The following is a 16,415-nucleotide window of genomic DNA, read 5'->3' as shown; positions in this document are numbered from 1 at the left end:
GCCCGCCGCCGCGCCCCGCCGGCCGCGCCGCTCCCCTCACACGTGCCGCCCCGCCCGCGCTTTGCGGCCCCTTCCGGCGGGCGCGGCTCCCCATTGGCCCGCCTGGCCGCTGCCGCGCGACGGTGCTGAAGCAAGGTACCGTAAAGCGCCGCGCGGGAGGCGGCGGGCGCCACGCATTTCGCCCCAGCGTCCTCTCGCCGGCTCTTGGCGGCGGCTGCCGCGCCGAGGCGAGGCGGTGTCGCCTCCGTCCCCCTGGAGATCCTCCGTAGCAGTTCCCGTTTGTGCCGGCTCACGCCGGAGCCGTGAAAAGGGCGGGCCGCTGTAAGGAAAGGCCCCGTCCCCGCTCCCCACCCTCCTGTCTTTGCCTCCTGCCCGCCCCTCCGCTGGCCCTGCGACTCGGCCAGCGGGCCTGCCGCCATCTTCTCGGGCGCAGCTTGCCAGTGCCCAGCATAAATGAGATCCCGGCTTGAAAATAAGGTAAGGTACCACAGTACGGGTTCGGCAGCGATGGTGCTGGAGAACACCAGGTGGAGCTGTTACTCCAAAATGATGCAGATGTGACGAGTTGCGTGAAACGTCAGTGGCAAGCGTTTTTTTCATATTCGGCTGTTCAATAGAGTCATCGCTTCTGAATGGAAAGGGGATCCGTATTCATAAATGTGGTAACCATTACACTTGTGCGATTACAGTAGCTATGACAGGAAGTCAGAGCATAGTAAATACTTCTGCAATACCACCCATAGGATATTTAACTAGAAAAGTAATTAGAGAGAAATTACTTGGTGGAGTAAAGCTTTTTCTTCAGTACAGCTGGTGGTAGTACTATTTTTGTTTTATTTGTCTCCCGGGAGTTACTCGGCAGTGACTTGCAAGATAGAACTGGCATCGGCAGGATTATGGTGTTTAGTTTTCCCACTCTTTGAAATGTTAACATCGTGCCTGTCAAAATTATGTGAAAATCCTGTGTTTTAAAGGGGGTATGGGGGAAAGAGCGTGTATTTTGAAGCTTGGCTTAAGTCAATATTGCAAATTTGCATGCTCCCACAGCCTGAATGGTTTGCTTCAGTGTTTGGAACAATCTCTGTAGAAATTTGAGACAAGTCTGTTCTCTACACTAATTACATTTTCCCGGTTTCTGGTGGTTTCTTTTCAAGGATTAAGACCGTGACCAAGTAAGACATTAGAAAATATATTGCTATATTCAGCTTGGTTGCTATAATACAAACGTCTCCCGGAAGATAAACCAGTGAAATTTTTGAGTATCAGCCAGAGATCTCAAGTCAACCAGCTTACAAGTTCAAGCATCTGTCTTTCATAAGAAGTAACTAAGGGTTCCTTAAAGATCTTCAGATACCTTAAAACAGGCTGTAATTGTAGAAGATAGTTCTTCACTTAATTGTGTCTCCAGGATATCGCCAAGTGTGTTCAGAGTCATGTATCAGCACAGATGTTTCAATGTCTATTTTTTAATGTCTGTTTTATCTCTCTTCTGGACACTGCTTTGATTCCAAGGAGATAAAAATCATTAAACAAACTAAAAGATAAAAATTCAGAAAAGTGAATTTGTAACTTCTGAACAAGATATGTAATGTTGAAATTCAGTATTACCAGTCTGTCTCTCTAGCGAACACCTCATCTCAAGATCCAGCTTTACGTTCAGATTCTTCTAAAATTGTGTCTTACTCACATAATTGTACATTACTCCTTCAGCATGAGGTTTCCAATTTGGTATCCCAAGTATGTTTTTGGATACCCTTGAAAATGTGCTTCTGACAACGAGTTTTTTAAACAGAAAGAAGGATGATGCTCTTTGGACAGCAAAAATGAGCAGTAAGAATTCCAGGAGCAAGAAGCATGTTTCACTGAATAGTCAAAGGCTGGGTAAGATCATCATGAAGTGCCTACAACCTTTTCTTCTTTCACACAGTGCATCCACGTGCATTCTCATTTGTCTGTGGAATAAATTTGCTATAGTAATACCAGAAGCAGTGCTAGCATACTTGCACTTAGGGCCAATCCCTGATGTGGCACTTTTCTGGCAGTGGCTTACAGCTGAAGGAGAGCTATGGTGAATTCAGTAGCGCTGAATGCCATACCACTGTTTCTTAGCAGACTTTGAAGAAATTAAGAATTGTGGTAAGTATAACAGGAAGTTTAAAATTGGCACGTCTCATATTTTACATAAAGATTCATAGAAGTGTGACAATATGTCTGCTTATCTGTCCTAGCCAGAACAAGAGTCCTGTAGTGTCTGTGGTAAAGAAATCAATGAAATTAAGAGGAAAAAAAAAAAAGGCTGTTTTTTATTAATGCATTTGTTAATAGCACATTTATCTGACCATTTTCACATCTAAAAAAATATTTCAGCTCTGTGACACAATAGATCTGGACTTTGTATCAAGGCAATTGTAGTGAAGACTGCAACAATGGAGTGCTGTCTACTGCCTTGGTCAGGATTGCTCTGGTCACTTCAGTGAGCCTCCTTTGACAAGACATCTGAAGGTGCAAAGCTGTAAGAAAAATGGAGTGTAACCACAGTCATAATCTGACTGTTCCAAGGCAGCAGGAGAATAACTACCACAGAAGTTAGGCAAAACTGCATCATTTCGTTTTCATTTGTGAATAGTACTGAAGGTACTTTCTCAGTTTATGAAGACAGCTACATGCACCTTGCCTAAGACTATTTTTTATAGCTTACATTATTTGTGGAGAAGCAGACAGTTCCGCTGTCCTTGTAAATAGATTGATTGCCATGCCTTTCAGCTGGTGATCCTCTCTGGAGAGAGCACCACTCTTCCACAGCCTTTCATTATCTCCCTCTACACTTCCTACAGAATAGAAAACATTTTTTTAATCTTTTTTGCCATCACAATGCAGACCTCTGACCTACAGCCAAAGCCATTTGTGTCTTTGCTGCTCCAGCTGCAGTGCGCCAAAGACCTCTTCTCTATATTGCTTTCTAGGCACTGCAGGGAAGACGGTCATTAAATTAGTCAGCAACGCTGGCTATACTTGGCTCTGACTAAGTATATCCAACCCTTTCATAGTGAAAAAAAAAAAAAAATTTTTTTTTTTTTTCCTTACCGTCAGCTGATGTGTAGGCGTAACAGAATTTTGCAGCCCTAAAGGATCTCCAAAGATCCAGATCTAGAGACAGCCTGGAACTGGTTGCTCCTGAGTGGTGAGCAATGGCAAGGTCAGCTACTCCTGCTGCCATGCTGGAGTTGGAAAGGGTGGTGACAGCACATCATGTTTTTATGAATGACCATCCATTTCCTGGACTATGCCATAGCCAAGGAGGCAGCGGAGCCACAGTATTTCACTGCTGCCCCCTGTCTACTTCCTATTTTGTTTTTGCCTATAGCTACCTGCAAGCTTCTTGCATCATGATTTTTAACTTCCTGAGTGACCTAGAATTCCGTGCAATGTTTGTGAGAAGTCAGCTGAGTTGGAAAAGATGATGAGATGCAATTGTAAAGAAATGGTGAATTCTCAGTAGCAATTACACCATGTTACTGTGGGATGGTTACACTGAGAACTACAAACTAATTTGCAGTTAGGTTGTGTCATTTCCTCTTTTAAGACTGTGTGAGAGAGGACTCGACTTCTGGTCATTTTCCCAAGTATAGAGACCTGGTATAAGTGACAGAGTGAAAGAAATTTAGCCACCTATTCAGAAAAATAGAGGGCAGGCTTCCTGTGAATCTTGATATTGCTCACTTGCTGTTGTTTCTAGTTAAATACATGTGCTAAGAGTTTAATCCACACAACTGATGTGAATTGTATTTCCCTTTTTTCCAAAGTTGGCTCAAAACACTCAGCTGCAGAGTCATTCATTCTTATTTCTCAGCTCACTATTTTAAGGGCTGATGGAATGTGGCAAAGAACAAGATTCTTAATGTCCATGTCCTGGTATTAGTGTTCCTGGGAGAATTTCTGAGACCCTCTGAAATCCAGCATTGTAGGAACGTTGTGAGTGAAGGCTGGCCTTTTTCACTTGTATTGTATTCCATATAAAGACCATGAGTGCTCTTCGATCTACAGGTTTGCCAGACCAAGGCTTGCATTCCTAACAGATCTTGGGAAGGCACTATTCACTTCAAATTCTGTGGAAATTCCACCTGAATTCTAGCAAAACTGGATCCGTGTTCCTGCTTTCAGGATGCATGTACCAATTATCTCATATATTAACAAAAGAAAACTTGTTCTGTTGGGATTTGGGGTGGTGGTGATTTACTTTAAAGAAAGTACCATGTTCAGTTCTGTGCTATTTCCTGAACTCAAGTGTGTTTCATATTGTGTTGTACCATCCTCTTTTATTACTGCTTATATGAATTAATGTACATTTGAGGATCTCTCATGTTAACTGTGGCACCTCAGCATAGAACACCACCCATAAAACTGAAAACAAGTTTCTGCTTCCCATTCCACCACTGAAGAAGTGTTACTTAGTGAAGAAGTGTTAGACTAAAGATTGCTTGGGATTTCTTCTTAGATACTAAAAAATGTTCATTGTAGACCAAATTCAAATGAAAGGGCAGTGATTTGAAGTGAAAACTGAACACTGGCTGTTGCTCAGAGGCCATTAAACATAAGGTTTATTATCGTAAGTTACAGTGCTATTGAGCAATGCTTTGTTCACAGTAGTTTTGAATCGCAATCCACCGGATATCTGACTTCTGACTGACCAGTTAGCTAAGGGATATCTAAAGTCTCCTGTAAAACAGGCTGAAGTCTCAGTTCAGTGTTGCAAGATGACATACCTGACAACTGGCCAACCTAGGGAGGGGCAGCAGCTTTGAGAAAGACATTTTTATACTTGCCACTCCTTTATCTTTGGTTTTCTTCACTTTACATTGGTTTCTTTTTCTTCTGTAAATACGTGCATCTGAATATCACTAAAATCTAAAATCAGCGTGGGTCCAACCTGGTGAGAGGAACCTGAACAGTTAATGTTAGGTATTTGATACCCTCTTGTGTGCTTCTAGCAAGAAATTTGTTTTTCTGCCTGCAGTCTCCTATTGAACTGCTGTCTTCTATTCTGCTGACTTGAGCTGCATCTTGACAGTGTATCTTCCCCCAGTTTTAGTTCTCAACTTCAGTCGCTGCAGAGTTGTAAATATGTGTGTTATCTAATCAAGAAGAGTGAAAACCTACATACCACATGCCAAGGCTTAAAGAAGAATAAAATGCATACTGTCTGGAGATTTGTTTTCCAACCTTTAACTGCCTTTTTTTTTTTTTTGCATCTTGAGAGAAAAGCACAACTCCTAGAAACTTAGCTAAGCAAATTAACACCAGTTCTATTGCGTTTCACTGCACTTAGATCCAGCTGCATCAAGATTGCTTTTGGATGTCACAGTTGTCGTAAGTATTACAGTGAATGCTACCACAAAGATTTCTGTGGGTCTAGTGCACACAGTATGCAGTAAATCACTACTTCTCTTAGCAACCACTATAGTGATACTAACCGGATTGAATTCCTATACTATTCCTAAGGACAGACTATTCTAATCATCAGTTCAGGTGGGAGAACTGATACAGACATTCAAAATGAAAGTAATCAGTACTGAAAATGCAATTTATTGTGAATCACTGTGTATGTGTGACTGCTTACAAAAGTTTAAATGCATATCTCTGGGATGAAGGTAGAAGAAATTAACCATATGCAATTCTTGAAAAATAAGCTGTTAAAAGCATTTCTTACTGCTGTAATTTCTTGAAGATGAACCTTCTAAATGACCATGGATCCAACAAAGTATGAAGACTTATAGCTATTTAATATGATACTCAGTGTCTTCCCTGTTGTGCTTTTTGAGTCTATGGGATGCAAGACAATATGGCATTTTTCAACAGGATTAATATAGCCTCTTTATAAATGAGGAAATGCTGTATTTCATAATGTGGTCAAATCTGTTAAAAGAGTCTTATATCGTAAAACTACATCATCACTGTTTGCTCCAGTGTCCTCACAGTTCTGCTTTAGTTTCCCTACATTCTCTAGCATTTATTAATGTTGCCTTTATACAATACCGAAACAAAACACCAGCATTTGTATCAATAAAATGTTTTCATTGACATGTTGTTTCAAAAATACTTTACAAATATATTCTCATCTTTATACCCAAAAAGTCCTGTAAGGTGAAAACAGTACATTGTAGTCCTTGAAGGTAGGCTCCTGTATACTTCAAAATCACTAACGCTTCAAAGCAGGAAAGAATGAAATGTTAAATGTTCATGAAACGAAGACAGTCACAGGACCTTATTTCAAACTGCAAATGGTACAGTATCTGATACCTATCTTCTCTTCTGTTTTAGCATACAATCTGGAATAAAGTGAATTCCTGAAGTAGAGATAAATACAAATACCAGTCCTGGATCATCCAAATCACTTCAAAGTAGCAAGCACTGTGAAACATTCTTTGTACTCGTTAGTGTGTGAAGAAACAATCTTTTCTATACATATTGAAGGTACAGTTATTAGATATGTATACCTTTTGCTCTGGAATTAAAGATACACAACCTAACACTGCTGTCTGCTGCTGTTGTTTTTCCTCCCCTTTATTTACTTTCTTCCTTAAAAAGAATTGAAATTGCCACATGAAATTCACAATGTAAGGTTTTCCCCTATAGAAAATAGAAGTCTTTGATATACAGATAATTTTCAGAAGAGGTTTGAGACTGAAATGTGAGATCCAGACAGACATGCAGGTCAGTTGGAGACATTACAAATCTATAAGTTGAATTCAAATTCATGTTTCATATACTCCTTTCATAATTGCTGAGGAAAACCTGCCAAACTAGAAAACTGAACGACAGCTTCCTGGTATTTGGGTTTGGACATTCCTGGATTTGCTTCCTTCTCTCTTAAGCATAAAACCACCAACCACTGTGCAGACTAAATTTAGGAAGGATGGCTACCCAACCATCAGACATTGCATCAGAAATCTTACTATGCTGCTTGTACAGGTTAGAATGATAATTTCTGTTACCATTCTGAGGCAGCAACCCACATTAAATACTATATTTTTTATATATATATATATAATATTTGTGTAACAAAACAGTCCTATATTGTGCAAACTACATTTTTGTACTAGAAGTCTCTCACCTGTATTAAATGCTACTGGAAATAACAAGGCAATCATTTTCTGATGCTAACTTCAATGGTTTCATGGCCTCAGCCATTAAGTTCATGTTACCTTTACAAGTTTCACAATCTTAGGGACTACTTTCCGTAATCTCATAAACTATCTTTAAGTAGCTGCAAATGGCTGTTGATTTTGGAGAAAAAACTCTGAAACTACAGCTGTTTCTTAATTACTCCCAGCAGGGATCCTTAGCTTGTCTGTTGATCAAATGCAGCTTGTAACTTCCTGAGAGACGGGTCAGTTTTTGTGGAGCTTTTCATTCAAACCAGCCTTCCAACAGTGTGTGGAAGGGTAAAAGCTGATTTTATCTTGCTAGAGGTATCACTGCAATTATGTTTTTGGTAGTAAGATGACATATACATTTCTGATTTGACTCCAGCTCTTTAATTCAGCCTAAGGCATTTACTTTGAACAACCGAAACACATTCTATAAAAGTCATTATGTGCTCTTTTTGCATAATGTTGTCTGGAGAGACATCTCATTAAAATCTGTACTATAGTCTTCCTCATTTGCTGGGTACACAAGCCAAAAATACATCTTTATATAGCTTGGACTATCAATATTTCTCACAGAGTTACAGAAAAAGTGAGTGTCACACATATCCATCATACAGTTTTATATCACACTATTCTAAGAGTAATTTAGAAATGTGTCCTGTTACACTTGTATAGGCATGGAGAAATCTCAGACCATTTACAAAGTATATGCAAGATGACTTCAGGTGCGTGTCTCAAAATGAACCAAATTAATGAGTTAATTGAGAGAAAACTGAAGTATTTAACACACTGCCCTGGTGAGCTAGAAGTTTAACACCAAACATTGAAATATCTGGAAATCAGGGCTGAATGTTTAAAGCATGGATGCTACATACTGCTCAAAGTTCTTTTAATGTATTACACATAGAAACATGAGGTAGGTTTTGTTCAATAACCAAGAATATTGGTAAGAATGTTAAAAAACAAACAAACAAACAAACAAAAAACCCCCACTGAACCAATGTGAGCTTACTGTAAAACAGAAATAAACAGAGAAATAGTTGTTGTTCTATGCCAAATGAACTTTCTGGAATAAAATTGAGTCTGCTGCAATTCAAGTCTAAATGTGAGCACAGACTAAATTTAAATTAGTAAAAAAGGGGAAAAAAAGAGATGGAACTACAACATTCCCTTCTTATGTGACTCACATACATACAATTACAGATATGTACAGTTACAAACTGAGTTTACATAAGCCCCAGTTGTCCTACTAAGAACTGATTTCAGTCTTACTGGTTATGCAGCTTGGTGAGAACCTCACTTCTGTTTCCAGATGCCATATTACAATATATTCTAGACAAACCTAAAAATGGATGAAATAATAAAAGTTAAAATACAGAATTCTTTAATAGCTTACAGCACTAGCTGAACTAAGCAAACTTAATAAATTCTAATATAGCCTTTATATTACTCCAGAGCAAAAACTATTGACAACTTTTTGATATTTAATAAGGACTTTTATTAAATTGAAAGTGGTATAACCACAATGCTCAGCTAATGTATGTATGTCAGACAAGTCTCACTGGAATAAAGCTACGAAATCAGTCCCCTGTGCTGTTACTGGATTTATTAAATGCAGTGTGATTTCAAATTTAACTTGTAAGTCTTTTCATCTAGATTTGCAGCTCTGCAGGCGAGTGTAAAATACTACCAAATCCACTATAGCTTATTTTACAAAGGCAGAGGCTTTCTTCTGCTCTCATTTATAGCAGCTCAGGCCATTGCCTTCACAGAAATGAAAGGCCTCCCAGTCCAGTCTTTTATTTTTACCTTATGCTATAGAATTAGTATGGAGTTGTTTTAAATGAGCAAAAAATGTCCAGAATTGCCCCTTCTCTACTACCCATCCATGTGGTACAAGGATAAGTATTTGCATCAGGGACACTGGCATGTAGGCTGGATGTGTTGGCATAATGTCCCACCATGCACAGTAATTTGCATGCCCTAGTTTAAAACCTGGATTATATTTTAATTTTTAAAAACCTTATGAATGCTTTGAAAGTTACCTCATGTTTATAAATAAGCATTTTTCTTTTGGAAAGTCGTCTTTGCCTTTGTTTCAGAGTTCTGGTAATTGCGATGTGAGGGCAGGGGCAAAATGGAGAAGGATCAATAAAAAAAAAAAGGCAGCCTCACAGGGGAGAGGCCTGTTAAATAAGGTTAATGTGTTGTGGCAGGATTTTATAACCAAGCGCTCTAAGAATTAATGTATAAAAGAACAGCAGTCTAAATTATTGAACTCAATATGGTTAATTGGCTAGCAACCATGAAATCACATAGTGACATTTTTACATTCAATTTTCAAACTAGAACACAGCTTCATATAACTTAAAGTACTTCTATATAAAGAAGGACAACCAGGGGATCAGGCCCAGCCAGCATGAGTTCATGAAAGGTTGGTCCTGCTTGACCAACCTGATCTCCTTCTATGACCTGGTGACCCGCCTAATGGATGAGGGAAAGGCTGTGGATGTTGTCTCCCTGGACTTCAGCAAGGCCTTTGACACTGTCTCATGGCATACTCCTTGAGAAGCTGGCAGCTCATGGCTTAGACTAGTGTACTCTTGGCTGGGTAAAAAACTGGCTGGCTGGACAAGCCCAGAGGGTTGCGGTGAATGGAGTTAAATCCAGTTGGTGGTGGGTCACAAGCGGTGTTCCCCAGGGCTCAGTATTGGGGCCAGTTCTGTTTAATATCTTTACCAATGATCTGGACGAGGGGATCAAGTGCACCCTCAGCAAGTTCGCAGATGACACCAAGTTGGGAGGGAGGGTTGATCTGCTTGAGGGTAGGGAGGCTCTACGGAGGCATCTGGACAGGCTGGATCGATGGGCCGAGGCCAGTTGTGTGAGGTTCAACAAGGCCAAGTGCCAGATCCTGCACTTGGGTCACAACAACCCCATGCAGCGCTACGGGCTTGGGAAAGAAGAGTGGCTGGAAAGCTGCCCGGCAGAGAAAGACCTGGGCGTGCTGGTTGACAGCCGGCTGAATAGGAGCCGGCAGTGTGCCCAGGTGGACAAGAAGGCCAACAGCATCCTGGCCTGTATCAGAAATAGTGTGGCCAGCAGGAGCAGGGAGGTGATCGTCCCCTGTACTCAGCACTGGTGAGGCCGCACCTCAAGTACCATGTTCAGTTTTGGGCCCCTCACTACAGGAAAGACATTGAGGTGCTGGAGGGTGTCCAGAGAAGGGCAACCAAGCTGGTGAGGGGCCTGGAGCATTAGTCCTATGAGGAGCGGCTGAGGGAGCTGGCTGGGGCTGTTTAGTCCAGAGAAGAGGAGGCTGAGGGGAGACCTTATCGCTCTCTACAACTGCCTGAAAGGGGGTTGTAGTGAGGTGGGTGCTGGTCTCTTCTGTCAGGTGGCTGGAGACAGGACGAGAGGAAATGGCCTCAAGTTGCGGTGGGGGGGGGTTTAGATTGGATATTAGGAAAAATTTCTTTACTGAAAGGGTTGTCAGGCATTGGAACAGGCTGCCCAGGGAAGTGGTGGAGTCACCATCCCTGGAGGTGTTCAAAAAGCACATAGACAAGGCACTTCAGGATATGGTTTAGTGGGCATGGATGATGGTTGGACTTGATCTTGAAGGTCTTTTCCAACCTAAATGATTCTATGATTCTATATATGACACACAACTTGACCATTTCCCCCCCTGCTTTCTTGCAAATGAGTAATAGCATTCTGAAAGTGATTTCTACACTTTATGTAAGTTAGAAACTCTTAACAAAAGCTTCATTTGCCTCTAAATGAGTAGACTTGTATCATCCTTGAAAAGTCACTCACACTTACATAATGGGTGCTGAGAGTAAGTACAGAGATTTTTAGAAGACCAGTAAACTTACTCATAATAGTCCTCACAAAAAGCTTTTAGACTGGAAACTGGTATTAGCCAAACCAAAAACATAAGCAAGCTAGACACTGTCCATGTCACAGGTCAAATCTCAGGAAATTAGTCTTTTCCAGTGCATTATTTTATTTTTAGTTATTGCAAGTCTTCCATGAAGTCTTTATTACACAGGCATTTTTCCAAATTTAATCAAAAGGGCCCACTCTAAAGCCAAAAGGACTGATGTGCTGCACATTTGATGTACAGAGGAACATTAATTAATTTTCATCAAACACAATGGATATTTTGTTATCTTTTCCAACATAAATGATTCTATGATTCTATATATGATTACTTTGGAATTATCATACAGGTCTGAGTCAGAAAAATAGGAAACAGGAAACATAATGAATGAGGGAAGCATTTTCCATGTGTACCTCTGGAAAAAATCAGTTCCAACAGCTGTATTTGCATATTTTTATGCCAAATACAGCATAAGAATGAGAACAGAACACAGCCAACCTGTTTTTCTCAAAAATATTTTTTTTTTCTTTTGGAAGAATTGATGGCTCCTTCCTCCTGCTAGTTTTGATCTGTAATTGACAGCCTTTCCCAAAATACAGTGCTGTAGCAACACCTAATGAAGGTCCCTGCTCAGTTGGAAAGAGTTGCAGCAGGTAGATTTTTTCCTCCCCTCATGTTTAATACAGAAAGGACAGGTCCTTCATGTCAAATAGTAATATCAATTCACATACTTAGAGTGCGTCTTGGCATATTGCTGTTTCCTCCAGTCACAATAAGGTACATCACACAACAGGAAACAGCAGGAGATTTTAAGTATACATTAGTTCAAGTAAGTAAATGTCTACTATTTTGTCAGCACTAAATCATTAGAGATCGTAAATAAAGCTTTTTTCTTTTGCTCTTTGTCACACAGCCTAAATAGAATATTGGCTTATATAAGTAACTACTGCTAATACAAAACAATAATGAACTCATACCTGTAGAAATAAAATAAACTGTACGAGGCCAGAGACTTTATCTTCCAAAGTGGGTGTGCTTTGCTTCCTGTCATACAAGATGCTACCACTCTACAATGGTGTATTTTAGTCAAAAGCATTTCTTACCTAAAAAATGGATTCTTTAAATCAATAATGTTACCAGATTTAAATCCTGTCTGGTCCACCATAGCCACAATCTGAATATCATAACTTTGTCTGCATCAGAAAGAGAAGTATGGAAAAAAAAAAAAAAAAAAAAGAGGTAATGGAACTAAAACAACTATAACATCTTGTGTGAAAAAATACCAGTGTAGTTACTGTCTGAATAATAACCACTTAGTGTAACAAGCAAAGGGAATTTATTTGCAGTGGTATCAGTGCAAGGGCATGATTGTTTAATCATCTGTAAAGAAGTAAAAGGTACAAGATGCTTAAGTGATTTTAAGAGTTTGCATCTGAAAATATAATTTTGCACTGATAGTATTCAATAGTGAAAGATTCCCCCCCCCCCTTACATTAGCAAATACAATCAGAGTATTATTTCATGATCAAAAATATCTAACTGGCCAGATAGCATTAGGTTCACTCTTGTCATAATCCTGGATTTCACCAGGAAGGATATTCTTCACAGGACTTTTTGCAAGAAACTGAGTTTACACAGAAAAGTAAAGAGGACCAACTGAGCAACTGAGAGCATACCAAAATGCTGAAGCTGACCAGAGCTGGTCCTCTTGCGTGGAACAGCAACTGCAGAGTTACATAGAGGTGCTATGTTGATCCCAAAAGCAGATTAGCTTTGTGGCAGGACTTCCTAGCTCAGTGCTAACACATGGTTAAAGTGCTTCTCATTCTCAGTCTGGCAAGGTTGCTAGCTCAGGCATCTCTGAGCCATGCTCCATTGTAGATTGCCTTATGTAGTGGCATATTTACAGCAGTGGCTATGCGATCACTTTGTGGCATACAGTGTTTCTTTTCCATATTAAAATATGAATACATTTTACATTTGAAAGATACATATCAAGATCTGTATTATTTATTTTCTCGTTGAGGAATTCCATAAGCAGAAGGTCTGGAAATTTGACAAGTCCCAAATCCAGTATTTGTTGTTGATGTGATTAAAGAGCCCTGAAAGTACTGCTGACAGCTTTGATATCACTGGAATCACCTGACTGGTCAGCACATTCCACCACCCCACCACCCCCCGCCCAAAAAAAAAAAAAAAATTACACCCTTCCAAAAGCAGCCATCTTCATTAGTCTCAGTGGAAGGACAAACAACACATGAAAAGCACTATTCTTAAACAGGGGAGCGCATCCATAAGGAATTTTTTCAGAATTAAAAATGTAATGGATTTGGGATCAACCCCACTTCTTGTTTCTGCACAGGACTTGCTGAGAGACAAGTGATGTTGGGGCTTCAGGCAAACAACCAGGCTGCTGACAAAGACATGGCCAAAGGTTACATTACCAGAACAAGGTGTGGAAAATGACTGGACATGACCTGAGAAAATTGCTGTGTGTGAGAGATAGAGGAGTGGAAAGCTGATAAAAGCTGCAAGTAGCACTGTGAGGGAAGGCAGGATGTGACAGGTGGTTAAGGAGAAGGTATGCAAGAAGGAACATCACGAGTAACGGGAGTGGAATATAGAGACCATTTGGTGACCAGAGTCTCACGCAGTCAACAGTGCCTACGTAACTGTATCAGTGATACCACATAAATTGGTAATGGTACCAGAAATAACATATGTGGGTACAAGCATACCCAAAAATGAACTGGTGTCTTTTGGGTACCTCTAACAAGAACAGCCACACTACAAAATCTGCTTGGGAAGCATTTATCCTTACCGTTTATTGGCAACAAGTAGGACTTTCCCTGAGAGAGTTTCCCCCTCTTTAGCAAAGAGAGGCGTCTGAAGAAGGCAGCGTACTTGATACCAGTGAGTGAGAGGTTCTGTCGGTGCAGTGGACAACCAAACAGTTACCCTAAACAAATGAGAAAAACCATCTAGACTTTGTTTCCCGTCTTCTCCTTTCACAAGGTTATCACACTTCTTGTTAACTCTAGAAGGCATCATTTCTTTAATATGAAGGAATTACATTACAAACAAGGTCAGCACCAGTTAAAGGTCTAATTCTGGCACACTTTGTATGAAAGATGCGATTTTTTCCTCTGTAGTTAGTATTTCATAGGAAGAAGAAAAAAGTACTTACAGCGATCCTACAAATGCCACATCAAACCAGAAGGCCAGGCCATGGATTAGTCCAGACTGCATCATTTGGAAAACAAAAGGGATTTCCACTCTGCAGGAGGAAAAAACCAATATGCTACCAAAGTAATTTCCAAGAAGTACTAAAAATTCCACCAGAAACCTACGTTGTATTAATTTATGTATTTCTACTCTTATTCATCATTTTGTCTCAATTTTCCATATATATAAAAGGATATGCGCTTTTTCACTGTGTCAATAGAATTAACCAATGGCACTGATTTAGGTGTTAGTTTTTTGTGTGCCTTATTTGATAGTAGAATCAAATATGCCACTACACAAGTGTTACTGCATCATTTGTGGCAACACTGCAGGCAGTTATAAATACAGGGGTTCAGTTTTTCCAATGAAAAATTTCCCATTCCCAGTGAAGGACTTGGATTTAGTTTAAATACTATTTTGAATAGGAAAATGTTCCACTACAAATTTGACAAACAGAACTACTAGTGGAACCAGAAGGAAAAATTGAGCTGCTTGAGCAGGAGCTGGAATATTTTCCCTTCCAAAAGAACTATTACTGGCTATGTAGTTGAACCCAAATCTCACCCACTCTTGCAGAAACATATCATAAAATTAGCATTAAGGTATAAACATGTTAGTTCCGAGAACCACTGAAGGAAGTCAGCACTAGCCAGCTGAAACTGGAAAGCAATTCTCCAGCTGTTTCCCCCCTCTTAGAGCAATTCTTCTCTCTCACTAGACCATGTCATTTATACAATTAGTTGTGAGTCATGTTGAAACAACAAGGATTCAGAGTTTCAGAGACAGCCTGTGATATTTTCCCCTTACAACAGTGTCTTGCAAGGACTTGAAGTACTCCCTCAAATTCTCCCATATGGTACATTTTATTTCACATATGTACTGAGAAGGAGGCTTCTCTGCTGTCATTCGGGGACACAGGGGATGCAGGTTGGTTTATATAAAAGTCTTAGATATATAAGACTTTCCAACTAAAGATTTGAAGGAGCTCTGGAGGGAAGTAAAGAGTTACAGCTGACTCCTGTTAGACTGGAAAATGTTTAAAAAAAAAAATACACAAGAGTTCAGCTAGGCAGCTGGTGATGACACCATTTGACAAGGTCTTTTAGGATGTCTACGCAGAAAACTAAAAATTGCCTTGTAACTAGATTTAAATGTGTCCCAATGTATAATGCTAAGAGGTAAACACTCTCCTCCAGAGCCCATTTTATCCCTTTCAGTAAGAAAATTTTGTGAACTGATCTCTGATGTTTCACAGGCTCACAAACAGGCTTCTCTGATAATGCTAGACAAATCATCATGCAGATGAACACTCTGGTCCATTACGAGTGGTGTACTAATCATTCTGGCATGCCACCTTCCCTCCTCCACACCTCTGAGCACTAATGATCAACAGCCAGTTACAAAAAAGGAAGATTAAGACTAGGTTGCTGGTGTCTGCTGACCTATGCAGATCTTCCTCAGTGGCTTCCATGAAGTTAATGGTGTACTTCACTGTCTGGGCCATCAGAATTCTCACATCAAAAGTATCCTATGGGGGTCAAAAAGAGAGTTGCAAGTGTTATCATTCTGTCTTGTCAGCATACAAACTTCTTTTCTGTTAAAAAAAACTGGAAAAAAAGACAAAAAATAAACTTATTTTAAATGTTTCATTTTTTTATAGCATCCCTTAGAACACTGTTAGATTTTGCAGTATTACCAGGATTAAATATATTTGATAGATTACATACCTCTCAAAGACTTTATTTATTCTAGGTTTATTCAACCTAGAAACAATAAAATTTGTCTAGAAATTGATCACTTAAAAAAAAAACAAAACAGTGGGTTTGTTTGGCTGGTTTGTTTGGTTTGGGTTTTTTGTTGTTTTTTGTTTCGTTGTTTTTTGTTTCTTTGTTTTTTAAACTACACATGTTTTGGTGTGCTTTTCTGCACTGCACAGTTGGGGAAGCTGAACTAAGACAGTATGGAAATACTTGAAAATTAAATTACAAAGTATAGGAAGCAAAATTAATACAGATATCCCTCTAGAAAAAAGTTAGGAGTAGTCAGTCACCAAATGAAAACTTTTCCCTTCATTTTTCTTTCTTTAATCACATGTACTAATCCTAATCTATCACTGTTCACAAGCTCTTTCATAAGTAAAGCAAACAATTCATGTA

General features: G+C 39.6%; 1 protein-coding gene and 1 long non-coding RNA gene across 5 annotated transcripts in view; one reads left to right on the top strand and one right to left on the bottom strand.

Annotated features, from left to right (window-relative positions):
* The first annotated feature begins 139 nt into the window (after window positions 1-139).
* On the top strand, window positions 140-6,527 carry LOC128136991 (uncharacterized). Its single transcript, XR_008233531.1, has 2 exons — window positions 140-477; window positions 1,793-6,527. It is a non-coding gene; the product is annotated as an uncharacterized LOC128136991 (long non-coding RNA).
* LOC128136990 (histone-arginine methyltransferase CARM1-like) overlaps window positions 5,568-16,415 on the bottom strand; it is an 82,429-nt gene continuing 71,581 nt past the window's right edge. For 2 of the 4 annotated variants that reach the window (XM_052777506.1, XM_052777508.1), the window contains exons 9-13: window positions 15,702-15,787; window positions 14,222-14,311; window positions 13,856-13,993; window positions 12,138-12,227; window positions 5,568-8,490 (exon numbers count right to left, since the gene is read on the bottom strand). In XM_052777506.1, the coding sequence (XP_052633466.1) occupies window positions 8,481-8,490; window positions 12,138-12,227; window positions 13,856-13,993; window positions 14,222-14,311; window positions 15,702-15,787 (414 nt within the window). In that variant the 3' untranslated portion in view covers window positions 5,568-8,480. Of the gene's footprint in view, window positions 8,491-11,692; window positions 12,228-13,855; window positions 13,994-14,221; window positions 14,312-15,701; window positions 15,788-16,415 lie in introns of those variants that run through there. The other 2 variants (XM_052777507.1, XM_052777509.1) reach the window with 1 other exon arrangement.

This window comes from Harpia harpyja, chromosome Z (assembly GCF_026419915.1).
Source record: "Harpia harpyja isolate bHarHar1 chromosome Z, bHarHar1 primary haplotype, whole genome shotgun sequence".
Taxonomy (NCBI): Eukaryota; Metazoa; Chordata; class Aves; order Accipitriformes; family Accipitridae; genus Harpia; species Harpia harpyja.
Note: the sequence above shows the minus strand (reverse complement) of the source record. Positions and strands in the feature narration are given on the sequence as shown.